The 19,965-nt window shown below is 43.6% G+C and overlaps 1 protein-coding gene across 1 annotated transcript in view; it reads right to left on the reverse strand.

The window, feature by feature from the left end:
* Positions 1 to 4,801: 4,801 nt before the first annotated feature.
* efnb1 (ephrin-B1) overlaps positions 4,802 to 19,965 on the reverse strand; it is a 58,588-nt gene continuing 43,424 nt past the window's right edge. The window contains exons 3-5 of the mRNA XM_084941405.1: positions 16,508 to 16,600; positions 11,244 to 11,354; positions 4,802 to 9,014 (exon numbers count right to left, since the gene is read on the reverse strand). Of these exons, the coding sequence (XP_084797531.1) occupies positions 8,623 to 9,014; positions 11,244 to 11,354; positions 16,508 to 16,600 (596 nt within the window). The 3' untranslated portion in view covers positions 4,802 to 8,622. The remainder of the gene's footprint in view (positions 9,015 to 11,243; positions 11,355 to 16,507; positions 16,601 to 19,965) is intronic.

Below are 19,965 nucleotides of genomic sequence, written 5' to 3' on the forward strand. Positions count from 1 at the left end.
AACTGAATAACCTTTGTAACGAAAGTAGCGATATAATTGTAACAGTTTCTAATGCATTACACTCCACACTTGTGGGAGGCTGTGGTGTTTAAATGATGCTCAGATGGTACTAAGGGGCCCAAAGTGTGCCAAGAAACTATCCCCACACCATTACACCACCACCACCCACCTTGACTGTTGATATAAGGAAAGAAGGGTGCATGTTTTCACATTGTAGCAGAAATCGAAACTCAACAGACAAGGCAATGTTTATGCAGTCCTCTGTTGTCCAGTTTTTAGTAAGCCTTTGCTGCTTGTACCCTGAGTTTCCTGTTCTTACAGGAGCGGCGCATGGCGTGGTCTTCTGCTGCTGTTGGAGAACTGTTTCAAGGTTTGATGTGTTGGCTGTTCAGAGATGTTCTTCTGCATGTACCTTGGAGGTAACAAGTGGTTATTTGAGTTACTGTTGCCTTTCTATCAGCTCAAGCCAGTTGGACCATTCTCCTCTGGGATCAACAAAGCTTTCTCACCCAGAGAGCTGCTGCTCAACTGGATATTTTCTTCTTTCCAACCCTTCTCTGTAAACCCCAGTAGATCAGCAGTTTCTGAAATATTCAGACCAACCCATCTGGCATCAACTTTTCTTCCCCATCTGATGCTTCTGTTGCTTCTGTTTGGTCGACATGCCTAACAAAACGACTGGTGAGTGTATATGATTTAGCCATTATGTGACATTAATGCCATACGGATAGGAGCATTGCTGTTTTAGAGACATCTTAGAGTTTCATTAAAGGTTAAAGGTCATCACTTACATAAATTTGTATTGATTTCCCCTCTTTCTATGGAGTGTGCCAACAAATGCTCCCCAAAGACTTACGGAGCCGTCAGATCCCCTCACTGAATGCACCCAGAGTTAATCTTCCCCACTTTTCAGCCTGTATTTAATTTGTGTTTAATATTTTTTGGTAATTATATTTTTTTGTATATTTTTGTAGAGTATTCTCAAGGGTTCTGGAGACTTTGTGAAACATTCATTCATTATTCACTTCAGATTAAATACCCTCAGGTTTTTGAGCCACTATTTGATGGTTTCTGTTTAATAGTTTCTTATCGCTATTCAAAATCTCATTTTAATGTTTATTTAGTCAAAAAAGTTTCTATTTCATTCAATGTTTCTTGTATTTCTTCAATGTTGTAAAACTTTTGTTTAATTTCACTTAATATTCTCATGTTTTTGGCTCAGTTGGGCATTTGAGCAGTGATTTTTTGTCATGTTTGTCGTTCTTCTGTGCCCTCGAGTTCTTACTCTTTCAGTAATCTACATTTTTTATGATTAGGCATTTTCAGATTTTTGTTTATCACTCATGCAGACTCAGGAAATGCAAACATTTCTCAAATATTCTGGTGTTTTAATTTTTTTTATTTCCCAGGCATTCTTTAAGATTTAAGCTTTCTTTCTTGCTACCCGTCAGTCACAGGGGGCCAGGGCGCAAATGATTAAGCTCGAGGTCCTGAAAGTAAAGTTTCGTAAACACCAGCAACACATGAAGAGAAAAAAAAGGTGCCATTATTTAAAAGTAGAAATGTGTGTCTGTATTTGCAGGGGTGACTCTTTTGTAGTGTTACACATCAAGAGCGGTTTGAGTGAAAAGGGGGGAAATGAGAGAGACAGAACAAACCAAAGCTTCAAGGCATAATACTGTAATTGGAAAATTGTGCAAATGCGTTTTGGAGTCATGTTATATAAATGGCCAGCAGAGATAATGCCTGAGATTCGAGGCATGGCCTAATTGAGAGTAGGAGATGGAGGAGGAGAGGGGTGTTGATGCTGAGGGGGCAAATGAAGTGTGGGTTTTAAATTGGGAGAAGAAAATGTGGATGGAAATGGCATTTTCAAAGACATGGGAGGGCGGCACAGGGAGAAAAAGAGCCGTTTCTCTTTAAAGGGGAGAGGAGGGAAAGAAAGAAAGGGAATAATTCCCACTTTCTCCCTTGCTCTCCACACCTGTGACCCAGCAGCCAAGCGGCCCCAGCTATTTCTCCAGGTTTTTTTCTTCTTTTTTTTTAATGCATACAAGTCTCTTTGGTTCCCTCACTCTGTATGATTGATGAGTCTCGGTTAGACCTGGATCCCTGCCACGGCCCAGGCCTGATCAGGCATGTTCTGGTCATAACAATGCCATCAATATGTGGCTGACGGTTGTGCTTGTGCATGTGTGTGTGTCTGTGCATATGTGAACGTGTGTTTATAGTGAAGCATAAAATAGAAACATACTATAACCCTTAAGAACCAAGATGCTTTAGTGGAATTTCCGTTTCCTGCCCCTCCGACGGATTAAAGAGGAATGTTGTTTAGACACAGTTCCCCCCGCTGATTGGAATTTGAATCACATTAATGAGCCCTTTCATGAATGATCTAAATGTTACTGTTTGACTAATGAACTCTCTTTTCATGTCTCCCCTTCCCCTTCCCCTCCCCTCTTGGTTTCCCCTTTCTTTGTGCCATCTCAGGTTTCCTCCGTAACTCTGAGATTGAGCAAAAATCTGCTTGATATTTGATGAGCAGCATGTGATGAAAGGCATTAGAAGGCCTGCATTATTTATGAATGGCGAGTGATGCATTAAGTCATTAAATATGTATATGTACATTACATGAGAAAGAACATGTCCCATTGCATGTCATATTGATTCTGGTGTGAGTTACGAGTCTTCTGTATGATCCCTATGAAAAAACATTAAGAGATCGCACACCAAAATCACTTAAGAGCTCTATTGACCGCCTTTCCCTCTGGATCCCCCGGTCACAGTCGAAAAGTTGCAGAGTTCTGAACCCACTTGCTTCACCAGATCAAGGGTAGCATCTGCACGTGCAGCAGATTTTGTGAGCGAGCGGATTGTGTGAAATAACGTGAAGGGGGGGGGGGGACTAAGATGCGGTGCCAGCTTACACCGTTTGAGGAATCGCACCAATGTTCCTAAATTCTTTCCATCATCTGGCGCGGTGTCGCTTTTCTTCTCCAACTTTATTTTTCCATCTGTGGCTTCGTGGCCTTGTCAGAACTGCAAAAGGCTTGCCTAGTAGGCAGCGACGTAGCAAGCGAAATGATAAAAATCTGAGGGAGATAACCACCGGCAGAACTGAAAATAAATTACTTAGTGCAAAGGGAGAAAAAAAACCCATTAAGCAGTGCTTCTTCACCTTAAAAGACCCTGCTCTTGTTTAGTTTACATCACTGGTGACAATAATTAGTATGGTGGCCACACGCTGTGAATTTTTTAATGCATTTTTTTTGTCAGCTTGAAAATAAAGTTCAACTCCATTTCACAAATAGGACGTGAGTTTGCTTGTTGGGCTTGCTGACTAAGTGTGACGTTAGATTCTCCAATAATTCAAATCTTTTCCACAGTCAAAAAGAAAAATCTTCCTTGGAAGTCATCTTCTGAATTAGTATTCATGGTCATGCATGAATATGTAAGTTAAATTGTTCCCAAGCCACCACAAGCTGCTGGCAGTTTCTGCTTTCCCAGGTGACTTGTTTCATCTATAAAGATGTTCCAGCCGCCATGCTACACGATTAAAAAAACATAAGACATGCACATACTTACATCAAGTGGGAACTCGTGAGGACGGGGTTCAGCTGCTGACAAGTAAATAGACAATACCGAGATGCAATCAAAAGAATGAATTACTGCACACTACAACCACTGTATGCTGCCAGAGAGTCTCCTAATGCTGCAGCAACATATGCAGCGAGGACACGAGGCTAATATTTGATTTAAGGAATGACGAGGAAAAATGCTGCAGTGCATGCTGCAATGCTATTTTTTCCCTAGGATTTTTTTTTGTGTGTGTGTGTGTGTGTTAGTGAAAACAACAGAAGAACCCCCGTGGCAAATCCGTGCACACACACAAACACACACTTGCAGAGTCACAAACACAGAGACATACACAGAAAAAACATGCAGTCACACACAGTAGCTCAGTGGGGGGAAGGATTTAATAAACCCACAGTAACATGGATCTACGGGGGTGTCTCGGGACCGAGCCAGGAAACCAGATGAATGTACCTGCCCTCGGGCACAGAAGGAAACAGCAAGGGTTGGGTGGGTGGACTGAAGTGAAGGGCTATGGTGTGTGTGTGCATGTGCATGGGGGGGAGTGAAGCCACAGGCACATTAAGCCTCTCATTGCCCTGACTTTTTCTTTCTTCTGCCATCAGTCTCTTCACTCGCCCACTCTGTCTCTGCTCACATCATCAGCCACAACGAAAGCCATGCCCACAAACACTGATGTGTTTGTCAGAGAAAATGCCCAATCACTTTAATAGCATTTCATGCCATCTCCACTTTCACCAAGGACTTGGAGTTTGCTCCTCAGTCGGATAAATGGGGACTGTAATTTCAGACAAACGCAATGGAAATGCCAAGTGCAGCCAATCAGATTTAATCATGTATGAAGAAATGTAATTCTGGAGGACACTGGGGCAGAGCGGGTTGATATGGATATTAGTTACTATGCAAAAAGGCGTGTCCATACTCCCCGAATATGAATTTATGAAGCCTGCTTGTGATTTCAATCTGACTAATGTATCAGAACAAACCCATCTGTGCAGCACTGACCCCTGAGGTGAGGGTTTTTGGAGGGGTTTGGAGAGGAGGGGGCACTGAGGGGGAAATGCTTCGAGCGTGGGCGACTGGTTTGTGCTCCCACCATGTACGAAGGTGGTCAGTGGGAAGGCAAATTAAATCTTTTGCCTGCATTCATAAGGCTTTGAAGAAGGGGAATGACAAAATGAAAAGAAAAACATCACTCCAGACCAAGTTCCATGGGAAAAATTTTATTTATCAATATGCGGTAGTTTCCAAACTGGTGGAACGTTATTTCCATTGTAGCTGGTGCCAACAGGTTATGCTGAGAAGCTGCAGAAAAAAAAAGTGAACGGCAAAATGAAATAAAAAACAAAAACTCGACAGCTGTGATTCAAACAAAGGGAAACGAATTCAACAGGTTCTGCTTACACATGCACATTGAAAAATAATACTGTGGCTTTGAACAATAGCAGAAATCAACCTACAGTGAGGCTCGTGCCACGAGCGACCAGCATCCTTGTGCTAAATTGGGAAGGGAGTGATGACAAAGGAGAGGGGCGGAGGGAGGGAAAGAGAAGGAGAGAGCATCTTTAAAACAAAGGACCGCCTGGGAGATAATGAGTGGTGTAAACCAGATGATTTATTGGCGAGCGCAGTACGGCCACACACTCATACATGGCCTCCTTTTCTCCTCCTTTCTCTCCCTCTCTCTACATCTCTCTCTCTTTCTCAGTCTGGCCCGACAGACTTATTAAAACTGAGGAAAGATTCATCTTTGCGGGCCCAGAGTGTTTTACATCTTATAATGGAGTGGAAGGTGCAGGTAACTCAAAGGCAGTGGAATAACAGTCTTCATATGCAGAATTAAGTGCCGTCCCCAACAGGGAAGGGCCTTATCACTCACAGCTTCAGCGTGACGCATCCTTTTCAAAGCCACTCTGTGACAAAGCTTCAGTCCTGAACATCTTCTAGTACAATTTGTGTTTAATGGCAATGTAAAAAATAAAATAAAATAAAAATCTGAACCCCATTTTTTTCTTTTTAAAACACGTGGTAACAAAGACTTTTCTTTATTTTGACAATACTGGACAAAGCTGCACAAAAAAAGGCAGCTCATGTGAACTTTTGCAATATTAACTCTAAAGGAAAAAGTAAATAAAAACATGTTGCAGAGACCAAAAAAAAAAAAATGCAAGGATTCATACAAAACACACTTTAAAAAGACAGCTATTTACAAACATCCTCCATTACAAAAATCTAATCTTAATTTTTTTGTCCTCATGAGCAGTGTTCGGGTGAAATTACATCTTAAATTGGGCTCTATCCATATATTTACATTTACTGTTTTATACCCCTCCCACCCCGCCCACCCGCCCAAAAAAAATAAAAATAAAAAAACTCGAATAACATTAAGTGGTTTACTAGAATGAATGAAAATGAGATATGGGTTTGTGGTAATTTGGTAATGACTCCCTAAGCTGGTGTAGGTGAACGGATGCGTGGCGATCCGAAACAAAAATATTTGATCTAGATGTGTTTCGCAGAGGGCCGCTGAGGGCTGCATGCTGAGTTAAAACACAGGACCACAAAAGCACAAGCAGCTGTTTAGGTTGTTAACTCTGAGGTTAACGACACGCACAAAAAAAAAAAAAAGCCACTGGAGTCTTCCCAGAGTCTTCAAGCTGGGCTGCCTTTTAACTCAGCAGTGTCTGTCGGTGGATGGCAACAGTATGTGGCAGCGGATGATGGGTGTCTCTACCGGTGAATAAACATTAACCGGCAGCCTGACCGTTTGACTGGAGATAAACCTGGACCCGTCAGTCTTGGTGTGTTTGTGTGTGTGTGTGCGCGCGCACATGTGCGTCAAACGTCAGCTCATGTCTGCGTGCCGAGGAATGGCTGTCCTTATCTGCTCCCCTCTCCTCTCGCACATCATTAACCGGGACTGCGGCACTCTGTACTTTGGCAGCCACACTGTTTGGAGCACCTACTTCCACAGTCCCCCCAAAAAAAAAAAAAAAAAAAAAAGGGTACACTTACACACACTCACACATGTGCGCATACGTACAGAAATAAACTGCAAATATAAGCACAAATAAGCACTCACACGTTCACGCAGCGAGCCTCTGCGTGCACACACACATCCAGCAGCAGTAAATCCTGTCTCGGTGCCGCTGCCCTGGGCTGTGTGATAGCTGGTCTGCAGTGTCCTCGCTGGCTGAACACCTTGACTGTGGAATAATTTGCGCAGCATTTTTATTCACAGCACAACTGGCGAGAGGATGGGGGGGGGGGGTGAACGCTAAAAAAGCTACCTCCGCCTCACCCGTCACCCCCTCGTTCCCACCGCCATCACCCTCACAGGTTATAGCCAAGTCACAGGAACATTTTCTCTTCTAGCCGCCGCTCTCACTCTCTCTGCTCCCCGGCTGGTGAGTGTGGGCATGGAGATGGCACACAGATTAGTCACACGCTGGCGACACCGCTAACTGTGCACTCCACTGACTCATCCACAGATGGCAGCCAATTGGCATCTGATAATACTGTAGCTCTGTGTTCAGCTGTAGCTCTCCATCCAACTTATATATAGGGCATCCTACCTATGTAGGCCAGCCAATCAGTGCCAGCCTACGCCCACCTTGCCCAGGCAGCGAGCATGAAATTGTTTGATGCTTACACTGTGGCTCCAAAAGCTAGAATAAACAAATATCAACCTGCCTGCTGTCTTAAAAACAATCGCCCTGAAAGCTCATCAGACACAGTAAAGATCAGTGCCAACTGGAGCACTGAAAGGGTTTTGCAAGAGCTCGGGCTTGTCTCTCTGCAGGCGCGTCGTTCTGTCTGTGTGTGTCATTTTTGAAGCTTGCAACAGTAACCTAGTGTTCTACCTCTAAGCCAATAAGGCTTCTCAGATACCAAACGGGTCTGGACATGTCCAAACACACTAACGGAAGACACGCCCTGATAAAACACACACACAGAGAAGTTGTAATGGTAAAGCTCATATCAGGCCAGCAGAGATAGGAGTATTCCTGGAAACATACATACACACACATACACACCTTGACATCAGCAGTCCAGGTCAAGGTATTTCCTTACGGGGAAGGAAAAGAAGAAAAGAAAAAAAATGGGAGCAGTGGATGATATGGGTGATGAGAAGATGGAGCAATAATGGCGCTCTATGTAACTCTATACATTGTGCACTTGTAGGAAAAGTCTAACAAAATACAACTGCTTTGTGAACTGAATCGGGGTTCAAGGAAATCCTCCATCAAAAATAGTAAGGCAAACATCAGAGGTGCGAAGGGAGAGGAACACATTATTTCACACACTGTGTCTGATACCTGAGCTATCTGGAGAGTTTCCTGGCCCAGCACGGAGCCCCGACTAACACACACGCGCGCGCACACATGCACAGAAATGCACGCATACACACACACACAAACACACACACACACACACACGTTTGTTTTGTAGTTTGTTTTTTTCCAACACTTGCACACAAACTGCAGGCCGAGCGGTGTTCGGGCCTGCGTCTGCCTGCTCCTGCTTTAGTGTGCTAGGGTGGTGTGTTTAATTGGGTGTAGAGCAGACTTTGGGGAACTGAGATAAGTTATATCCCGTCCCCACAAAGGGACAGCGAACGACAAAGTTTGAGTTCCATCTGTTGGTGTCTCCCACCCCGCAACCCCACCCTCCTCGCGGTCAGAACACAGCTGGGAGAACGGCACGGGAGGTGGGAGGTGAGGCAAAGTGGGGGGGAGGAGGAGGAGGGAAGAAGGTGGGGATTGTCAGGCAAGCCAAACAAACAGAATAAACCTCTGTCTCTCATCCGTCAGCTCCTAACCCCGCTGGTTACTGGTCAGTGCACGGTTCTCCAGATTTGTGCAGCAGGTGGTAGAAATAACACGGGCTTGAAGAAACATCAAGTTCCCCGAAAATGCAAAAGGAAAGTGTCCTTCCCACGAACATAAGTCAAGCGCTCCTCTCTTTTTTTCCTTCTCTCTCTCTCTTTCTATCTCCTGACCGCGACGCCGGCTGCGCAAAAGCGCGTCAGACTTTGTAGTAGATGTTGGCGGGGCTCTGCGGCGGCATCTCCTGGACGATGTAGACCGGGTGGCCATAGTCGCCGCTCACCTTCTCATAGTGAGGGCAGTAGTTGTTCTCTGTCCGCAGCGGAATGATGATGTCGCTGGGCTCCGTCCCAGCCGTGCCCCCCGGCAGCTTGGGGTTGGACAGGGTGCTGAGGGACAGCGCGGAGGGGCGGGGCTGCGAGTGGGCGTTTTTCCTGGCCCGCTTGCGCATCTTAATGAGGAGGATAACGAGGAGGAGGATGAGCAGGAGGAAGATGATGCAGCCGACCCCGATGACGGAGAACAGGGCCGCTTTGGACCTGAGGATGCCCTCTGAATCTGAAGACCCGGACTGGTCCTGATTCATGTGGTCTAGAAAACACACATAAAAAGAGAAAAAGGGGGTTTAGGGACTGTATAAAAAATTATTACCGCGGAAAGAAGGTCAGGAAAATCGAGAATATCGTAATTTATACTTTTTTCCGTCTGACTTCTTGCAGAAAAAAACGACAAGTCTTTTTATCTTTTTTGGGGGGGGCCCATATTTCTGCTATTTCACATTTTGCATTTGTGAGATTTATTATTCAAAAAGATCAAATGCATACATGAGAAACCTGCTTGTCATGCGCTCTGCAGAGTTGCATTTGGCCATGTGTAAAGAATATGTGGTGGTGGTTGTGTGCTTTCCATTCGGGGAGGAGGTGCAAAGCTATCGCTTCTTGTTGCTTCACTCATTTGGTGGCTGGAATCGGCCTAATCTCACTATATTCAGAAGTACAGAGTAGGGGGGCTGGGGGTAACAGTGTGCAATGAAAATATTAATAAAAGCATCAAGCTTATTCCGTTTTCCTTTTTTTGGTGGTAAATAAGGCTGAGCACCCACCACCACCACCACTGTAATTTTCATATAGTCCCTTAGAGACTGCAGACCATTTACAGTAAGCCCGTCTTGTCGTGTGCACATCTTGCAGTCTGAATCGACTGCGAGCACGGCTCAGTTTGTTGTTTGCTCAACATGACTAACAGCCCCATTGATGTAATCTAATTGAATCAGCTCAATCAAGAATAGGCCTCTAATGAAATCTGTAGTCATCACTCAACATGACAAAGATTCCGGCTATGATAGGATTTGTGCCTGAGCAAGTCGTACGACATGTCAAGGTTTATATGGCAAAGGCCAAATGAGATATGGAAAAAAATGAGGAAGGCATATCTGAGCATCTGATTTTATTTGATCCCTTTGTTTAAGGGGCTCAGGGTGGAGGGGGAGACAGGGTTGGTTGTTACTGGTTGGAAAAGAGAATGACTGGCTCCTCCAGTGACTGAAATATGAGAAGAACCAAATCTGTTTTCCATGTATGCATGCAGCTGCTGCCAAAGAGCAGCACTCGCCCCTCTCCCAGCACCACCTCTTTACTGTCCGTGACCCCCGCACAGGCACACAAAAGTCTCATAACTCCAGAGACTGCCATCCTCGCTTAATGACTGTGTCTCCGCAATCATCTGGCCACTCCTGGACTTAACCATTTAGTGAAGGAGGGGCTGGATCCGCTTTTGTTTTCAAACTTTTTTTCATGCCTTATCGCAACCAAATGGCATCAAGGAAAGCTACCGGTTCTGGCCTTATCAGCGAAATCAGAAACTGGAGGAATTTTCTACACTCTGGTCGCTGGAGAAAGCTGGAAAAAGAGGCTGTCAGAAATGTCATTCCTGAAATATCTGCCCCTCAAACCGCATTGCCTCGTCCTTCATTCCGACCTCCACTTCTTCACTTGACATAATCACTGATCTAACAATGGCAGACAGGCAAAAGCCCAGGTATGAGGAAAAGTGACATTAGGAAATCTTTTTATAGAGCAACTAGTGTCAAATAAGCAATTATTAAATGAGGACAGCTTATCACATTGGGACAGGCAGAACAGTCTGTACTTGGAGGAAGTTTGTAGCATCGAAAGTTGTGGAGTAAGTCAAAAAGTTAGCACGGGGAGTGATCAAAAAAAGCGGTCCCTCCTGTGGGAAGCAGCTATGAAAGGTGCTGGTAAAAACAGGAAACAAGGAGGGCCCAGAGCATCCGAGGAGGCTCATGTGACTTCTTCAATTATCGCTACCTCTAATCTTCATTTATCTGCAATTCTAATGAGGTTTAAAAAGATATATAATAAAAAAAGTGTGTCTTTGAGTCTCCTTGGGTGCAGTACACCCTGTGTGTACAGCATGAATAAGTAAAGGGAGCTGTATTTGTTTAAGGTGGCGTTTCATGTTGTTGGACTGCACCTGTACTTTTGGGTAGTTTTATTACCTGTGATTTTACAAGTATGTTAGCATGCTGACCCTCAAAATCAAAGGACTGCTGGAGGGGTGAAAAATCCATATGAGAGAATTCAGACTTCATTTTTTACTTTCTCTTTTGAGGCTAAATGTGACTAATTATGAAGACGCCTGGAGGCTGTGAATATTCTCTCCCTCTCTAATTTTTTTCTTTCTTTTACATTTCACAAACCTTTATTTTACTAAAATATTTGCACTCGAGAAACTAGAAAGCATTTTTTAATGAAGTGTTAAGCTGCAGATTATGGTAATAATGTCAGTCAGTTGGCTCACCAGTGTTTCCTGGTATCTCTGCTCCCGGCCGATCCTGGTCAGGCAGACTGGGACTGGACTCGGGTATGGTGTTGTCTGGAACCTCCGGCACGGCGGGGTTTGCATTTGGAACTGTAGGAAATAAAACGCACACACACACTGAATAACTTAGCCTTGACGAGCTGCATATGCTGAATTACAATGACTCGTTCTCTGCGACGCCACGGATTACTTTTATTATCTTTTGATATGTCTTTTGTGTTGGGAGAAGGTTATCTTTGCGTGTGTTGAAAGTGTTTCACAGGCAAAGATGAAAGCACAAAAGGAGGAAGGACAAGTTAGCGAGCGTCTGTGAAACACGGCAACATCCCTGTCCTGCTGTAAAAAAACCAAAAAAACGAGCTCACATCTACATCAGCAGCTCCTTCAGCAAACACTCAGACAGCCATTTCCAACACTGACACATTCATGAGAGCGTAGGAGACAGACACACACACACACCGCCATGCGCACACACCAATGCACACACCTACAATATACTTACAATACACTTAGGCATGGCAGAATGAGGGTAAAGTAGTTATATATTAACTTTTTATTGTTTTACATTATTCATCACGTTAAAAGGCCATAATATGCCTTATTTATTGCTTCGGCTTTAACTCTGCCAGAAAGAGGCAGACTTCTGAGAAGAGAATAGAAGGACAGGAAAGAAAATGGGGGAGATGAGGAGAGGAAGGGATTGCATAAGCTTTGAGGTGAGGCGCAAAGGAAAGAGACAGTTTATCTCTCTGTCTGTTGTGATCTCAGCCAACACACTTTGAAGTCTTTGTGCAGTAAACACTGGTGGGTCCACAGCGTGGTTTTTACAAGGGCAGGGTCGGCAGACAGAAGACAGTTATAAGCTATTACCGTAGCCAGCCAGATGGATGCCACAGTACACTATCAGATGCTTCTTCTCTATCAGGCCTTATCTGCATCTGCCCAAAGGGCTGTTCAAGGGGCGTGTGTGCGAAATAGAGAGGAGGGCGTGTGAGGAGGCAATTTACATTCGAGTCCCCCATGGCAAGTTTGTGTGTGTGTGTGTGTGTGTGTGAAAAGAGCCTTTCAGTCTAGGAGTGTACTTCCTATTTCCACCCCAGCTTGGCCAAATCAAAGTAGAGAATGATCAGCGTGGGGAGTGCAGGGGGAGGTGGTGGTTTTGGGGGGGCGTCTGGCAGATATGATAGAAGAAAAAGGAAAACAAAGAAGGAAAGAAATATGAGAGCGTTAATTCGTTTTCTTCTTCTTCTGTTTTTTGGAGCATAAACCGCACTGTTCCCCCATGTTCTCCATGTCCACACCAGCCCATCGCTGCTTACTGATTGCAGCGGTGGTGAACCTTAGGCGTGAGCTGTTGTGCGCTGTCAATAATTGATGAGGAAAGACAGGAGTGAGAAGTGGGAACATTCACGCATGGCAGAGGATATGAGAGGACACAGTGATCTGATTCACTCCATGAATACAGCCACAACACTGTGTCAACCACTGAGCATGTGCAGGGAGTGTTCTAACGTTCTGACCCATTTTTCGAGCGTGTACTGCTGACATTTCCCTTAGCTATGCAGACAGCAACTACCTCAGAACTGCCAACCCACCAGAAGGAGGAGGAAGGTGGGGGACGAGGAGGAGAAAGCGAGTGAGTGAGGGAGACAATGATGGAGCGATAGAAGGGAAAGACAGATTTTGCTGGGGAGAGAAGACGAGAGGGAGAGAAAACATGAGGGGGAGATGCGATCGAGGCGGTGAGTCAACACATTTCTAATGAGCACATGAGTGACACGAGTGTAGCGGAGGGGATAAGAGCGTGCTGAACAGCAGCGTACGTATAAAAAAATAGACTTCCTGCTTCCCCTCAAACGCCCCCCCTCCAATCGGCTTCTCTTCTTTTTGAAGACAAAGGAAAGAATGCGAGGCATTTAAAAAACAATTAAATATCAATGTGGCAGAGACGGATGACTCGACGTGACTCTGCCCAGACGTGTTGTCACAGTGAAATGGAAATGCAATGCAAATGTAGCATTAGAAGAATGTGCACATATCTCACAGTGGAGTGAGTCACCAGAATACAATCGTGGTGAAAGTGCAAAAGGAGTACAAGGGGACATATGGGAAGATCTTGGGGATCTGGCAAGAGGAGGAGCTGGCATTCGAGCTACAGATACGCAGGGAATGTGAAGCAAACAGTCAAACACGACAGCATCTGGGGTCAGAAGCAAGCGGAGCCCAGGTTTTAGCGTTTGCTAAAGCAAAGCCTTATGTGACTGCAGAAGATACGAGTATAGGAGTGTAAATAAGGCCTGCTTTCTGTAATGATTAGTCCACTGAAGATTTTAAAGTTGAGTCATTTAAATGTCAAGATACTGCAGAAATTACATTTAACCATGGAGTAGATCAATCTCTGAGCCAAATGTATTCAATTTGTGTATTAATTTAAAAAGTGATTTCTTTAGTAATTTAATTCCAAGTCCATGAATTTATGTTAAAGCCTGTCGATATGGATAAAGTGGTGTGTTATTAGCTGAATATACTCCAGTATTCAGCACTAATAATTGTTCGCTGGATTACAGATGGTGAAGGTAATATCTTAAACTTAACACTGCAGAGAGTATGTATGTATGTATGTATGTATGTATGTATGTATGTATGTATGTATGTATGTATGTATGTATGTATGTATGTATGTAGGTAGATAGGTAGATAGATAGATACATACATACATCTGGCTTTAGTGAAAAAAGAATAATAATGTGAAAAAGTACACAGCAGCAAAATCAAAGTTCCTGTCAACGCTCTAATTTCTCGAGGACCTTCTTCAAATAGTTACTGGGTTGGACGGGAACATTATACATCAAAAGTTCCGCCCGCAGAAATAGATTTAAAAGTAGTAGCAGCAGGGCCAACAGCATCTTTTCTATCAAGGTTTTTAGGGCACATTGATTGTGAGTGACAGCTCGCTATGGACCATTTTGGAAAATGAGCGCATGGCTCTGGCGAAGTTGAGGAACAGCCAGGAGGTACAGGAACACACTCCAGCTGAGACAAACTTTCCTCGAACTTTCCTCGAAAAGGACATTTCCTTTCAACTTTGATTAACGTTAAACGATGAAATTGTTTCCCCCCAGTTAATAGCGTGGCGTAAAACCCCGCACTCATGCATCCGTGTTGTCATTCTGCGAGGGGATTGCAATCCCAGGCTATTGGATGCTCAAATTGACCTACATGGAAAGATAATGCAATGGCTGTCTCCTTGTGAGATTGCTGTGGGTTTTTTTCACTGTATTTGCTGAATTTGTTCCCACTCAGACCTTGCTAGCATCAGCAGCTTGTTAGCTTCTATTCTCTCTCTCTCTTTCTCCGGCTGCCAGGATATGCTGCTGTCATCTCACAAGCCAGAATTCAAATATCTGCACACAAATTTGCAGACACACACACACACACTGGAGATTTCTCAGCGAGACTGAGCGAGTTTATTTTTGACGGGATGTTGGGATCGAGCTTTTAAGCTGGAATCAGATCACTGTGGCAGGCAGATGTTCCTCTCAGATGGTGGTTAGTGTCTCTTTCGGTCAAAACAACCAAACTGAGGATTGGGGAAATGTTTACAGAGTAACACATCTGTGTACTGTAGTCTGTCAAGCTCAGGATATGGATGTCCACATATCAAGTAAAACTGTGTATAAAAGTGAAATGTATGATGCAAACCAAATGTTACGACCAAAGATATCCAAACAAAGTGAGCTTGTTTACTTCTAGCATTTTTAGATGACTTGCCCCGACCGTGCACTTACGTACCAATTTCAAACACATTTTCGTTCTGTGATTACTGCATAAGAATCACAGCCGAGGAACATCAGAGGCCTTTTTTTACAATTTGGAACTGGAGTCATTCCTCATAGATGTTTCTCATTTGGTTGTTATTCCTCCGGGATCTCATTTTCCACACTGTGCAAAAACTGTTTGTGGATATGGATGTATTCAAAACTAGTGTACGAGTGTAGAGATGAGCTAATGGATAAAATCAACCATTAGGGTAAATGTAACTTTATATGGTAATGACAATCTATATTGAGGTAGTTCTTTCTTTCTCTTTTTTTTTTGCTCTGTTCAACTGAAAATGATGACAGGAATTCAATGGGTGGCAAATCAGGTCAGTGACACACAAATCCTGAAAATTCAATAGTGTAATCTATAAAGTATTCCTGGTTATTGATTTACAATATTGCCTGTAACTATGTAATGCAACACAGATATCAAAGGGGTAATAACTGCAGTATTTCAGCCTGTCCTAGAGTCCAAAATGAATTGATAGCTACTGATTTTAAAGTGATGCCTAAAACTGGAATTTATTTTTTTGCAATAATTAAACGTTTTCTTAAATTGTGTTTAAAAAATACATAATTTTGTAACAATTAATTGAAAGCTACAAACGACTTCACATGTGAAGCTTCCATAACAGCTCATCAAATAACTGATGAAATATAATAAAATACAACACTTCTTCTGATAAAAGCTACAAGATATGAAAGAAAGTATCAAATAATTATTTCCAAGGTCAAGATTAATTCAAAGTTTAACATGTTTGAATGAAATTTGAAAACGACTGGAATTAACTTTCAGCATAACTGTAAACAATTTGTACTTAATTAGCCTAAATATCTTTTTTTTTTTTTAACTATTTGGTAAGTTTTTTGTTTTTTTTAGAAAATTGTTCATATTGATGATCTCGCCGTGTTTTTACTATCTTCTTTTACAACTATATTTTTTCCTAAACTACCACAAAATACTGCTTTAACAATACTATTTTGATTTTTTTCTTAAATATTTTAGAATAATAAACACAAAAAAATAATAACAGGTTAATATCAGATCATCTTTTCCTCTTTATACACAGAAAAGTCCAAATCTAGTTTGTAAATGTTAATTTCATTTTATCTGGAGCAGCTCGTTTAGATGTCAACATTTTATCGAGTCCCATCATCGCCACGTCGCTCAACTCAATAAATTAGGTACTGCCCTCAAAGAAGTCAAATAAAAAAAAATGACAATAATATTAACCTTGGTGGCCAATCTATTTTCTAGCGTAACTTAACAGCTCCGCAGAGCAGGTCTGGTCGGAGGCTGGAGGCAGTCGTGTCACACTAGTAACGCACGGCGTTAAATGAAAATGTCACACCAAAGTGAAACATGGCTTTGAGGCAGAAGCGCTGTATTGTGTTCTACATGTGAGGTGAGCGCACATTTACCTTGCCCGACTTTCATGATGACTTTCATGGCTCGGCTCTTGCACACGCCTCCCTCCCGGTTCTCGAGGCCCTCGACTGTACCGTTGGAGGTTGCTGGAGGGTAAGAAGGAGAAAGTGGGGGGGAAAAGAGAGGGAGAGAGAATGAGAAGAAGTGGGAGGACATTGATGGAGGGTAAAGAAGAGAAAAGTGGGGGTGGGGGGGGTGGGGGAGAAGATGACACACCAGTTAATGAGCACGTCCATAACGCACAGAACTAATCAATATTTACGACAAGCACTGATTAGTTGTTCCAGTGATTAGCCGTTCTCATCCTCAATCAACCGCCGGCTTCTCTCAATGGTGTGTCTCATTAACACAATAAAGCGAAGTCAAATGAATGGAACAACTCTAGAGTCTACTGAGGGAGGTGGGTGCTGAGGTGAAGAGAAGAAACATGGTCAAACCTCTGTGTGTGTGTGTGTGTGTGTGTGTGTGTGTGTGTGTGTGTGTGTGTGTGTGTGTGTGTGTGTGTGTGTGTGTGTGTGTGTGTGTGTGTGTGTGTGTTTCTACTTGTGCATAGTTTAGCAGTGAGGCATGCCAGCAAGACTTCCAGCTGCTTGCCAACTCCTCCAGCAGCTTACTCCCTCTGAGCCACATGTGTCACTACTTGCTGGTAGTGCAGTGAGCTAAATGCCTCCCTCAGTGTGTGTGTGTCCATTTTTATATTGGTGCATGTGTGCGTGTCAGCCTCTCTGCATTTGTTTCAAAGCGCACGCTCGTTCCCTAAGTTGAGCGAGGAGCTCAGGGTTGAGGGCTGTTTATTCAATGTCACATTCACTTCAGACACCGCGATACAATTGGCCGTCTATTTTAGGGCCCATGATAATGACCTAGGGAGACAGAGTGTGACTCTGACCTTAACACTGGGCAGCTAAGCACACGGCTGTATGCGTGCTCGAGTGTGTGTGTGTGTGTGGGCATGCGCCTGTGTGGGTGCATATGATGGCAGCTCTAATTTTGGAATTCCCCAAATGATCTCCATCTCCGCTTAGTCTGCCGTTTCAACTCACTCCCTTCCTCTGAAATGCTTTTGTTTCTCTTCCTCGCATTATCCGTCTTGCTCTCTCTTTCCCTGCTTTTTTTCTCCTCCGCTCACTTCATTTAGTTTTTTTTTTAGTCTTCTTTTTTTATCAGCACTATCTGGCTCTACCCCTCCCCTTCCCTCCCTCTTAACTCAATGACCATCTCCCTGGGTGATTGCCTCAGATGGCACCCTCATTATGATGAGATAGTCTTGGAGAGGCTGCTTATCTAATGATGACACAAAGAGAAGCAGACTTGGCAACAGGCAGGGGAGTTGGGTGGGTCCAAACAATGCACTACAAACACGGCTGGCACGGGGCATCAGTGTTTCTACACGCGTTCCCCTGCTAGAAACTGATGTTGTATCGCTCTGTGTTGAAATTTGGCTCCGGAGCGACGTAAAAGCTCATCTAGCTGATTCATGTCCCGTCACTCCTAAGTGTTATTAATGTTGACATTTTGTTGCCCTGTGGGATTTCAGCTTTGTGCTTCGGCAAAATTGAAGAAAACCAAATAATGAATTGCACTAATATTATGCTACATTATCAGATCGCACTCAAGAGTCGGCGGCAAATTTACAACAAGAACCACAACATTTTGTCAGCGTGGCCGGAGAACTCGATAATTTGCGAGAATGATTGTGATAACATCATGTCAGGGGCTCTTTGGCAAAATCCCCCTCGCTGTAGACTCAACACGACTGAGTGAACCGGACACCAAAATATATACGAGGGGGCCAGAGGAGCCCGGCGCTGCGCAGGACCAGAAAAAAAAATAAGAGCGAGAGAGACTTGAAATTTACGTGGGGCATTAATGTGAAAGAACACTCACGACTAAGTGAGTCTTATGATTTATGTAAAGTCTACGCAGGGACCGTGTCTCTTCTAAAGGGAACATTCAAAGACAGTGAGGTGAACAGGCCTGTTTCCAGTCTTGAAGGCGCACACCCGTCTCCCAGCCCCCGAATGGCCCAGACGCTGCCACAAGTGCTAACCTCATCCTGCCATTTTCCACCCAATTTCTTCTCTTCGTTCAATTTTTAAATTTCCAGGGCAAGGTTATACAAAAAAATGAGCTCTTTGAAGATCAAGCTCAAAGGCGCTTGAATAATCTGACTAACAGTGAGCTTCATGCTATGAATTTTATATCCTCTCCAGGAGAGCAAATCTACTCAGTGTTAACTTACTCCTGTCATCTAAATTAACTATTCCTTCAGGCTGGCTGAACGGGCCTGTGCAATACTGATGTGGCATAATGATAAGTTGCCCCTCTGGGGCCTCTGTTTAGCCAAACAACTGAGACTGAAAACAGAGCAGGATTTATAAAGAGATGATTGCTTTATATGTTGTTTGCATTCAGGCCATTTAAAAGTCAAATAATTCAGCCCTTTACTGTACCAGTGGAAATTCATAATCCGATTAAATGTGTCCAATTTTAACCACGTTTCCTTACGTGAATCTTTTTAAGTATTATTCAAGATGGAAATCAACTAAAGAGACAACTGCTGAGCGCATTTAAAAACCTGCACTAAATCATGAAACTCGCACACCGTTAAGAACCGTGCATTCCTGTGTTGCTTGATATCGGTGCATTCACATCTATCATGTCAAAGATCAGAGGAGGAAAAAAAAACCTGCCAGCCATGTTTCTCAGAACCCCCAACCTTACTCTGCAAATAAAGACATACTGCCAGCTTCCTCCTCTTTAAATCTAAAAGCCTTTCGCTCATTCTATCACTTCTTCCTCTCACTCAATTTGTCCTCCCCTCTTTAACCCTCCCTCTCTTTCATTTCATCCCTCGCATACTGACGTTAATCCAAATCTGGATTTTCAGATATTAAAAGGCCGACGGTCGTGTCGCATTTTGGAAAGAGGAAACTGGGGAATTGGGTCTTCCCGTGTGTCTCGGGCAGAGATAAAAACACATGGGGATAAAGGAACGACAGCATGAAGAACAAAGAAACTCCCAGTCTGCTGCTAATGATTTGGGGGAACAAACTGTTTCAGAGTGCAGCGGTTCAGAATACAGAAAGAGCTGGTCATTGCATGAAGGAATGTTGCTTTTTTTAATAAAGCCGTCGGCTCCAAAGAATGGCTTTTGTATGATTTAAGGCCCTTTTTGTGGGTGTGGATCACTGGCCACAGAGTGACTAGTGGGGGGAACAAAAGATCTACAGCTGCTGAAGTCATAAGAGAAACCAGGTGCCAAATGTTGATGTTGGGAAATATCGACAGCACAAATGTATCGGCCAAGGAGAAGCCTTACGGGGGGGGGAATTTAAAAAAAAAAAAGAGAGCTGGCCTGGAAGAAAGGCTCCCGTTCCAACGCTACACACGTACCACTACTGCACACATTACCTAAAGCATAACCCATTAACATGCATATGTGAATGTA

The sequence above is a fragment of the Perissodus microlepis genome, chromosome 2 (genome assembly GCF_051167445.1).
Source record: "Perissodus microlepis isolate ML-2025 ecotype Zambia chromosome 2, ASM5116744v1, whole genome shotgun sequence".
Lineage (NCBI taxonomy): Eukaryota > Metazoa > Chordata > Actinopteri > Cichliformes > Cichlidae > Perissodus > Perissodus microlepis.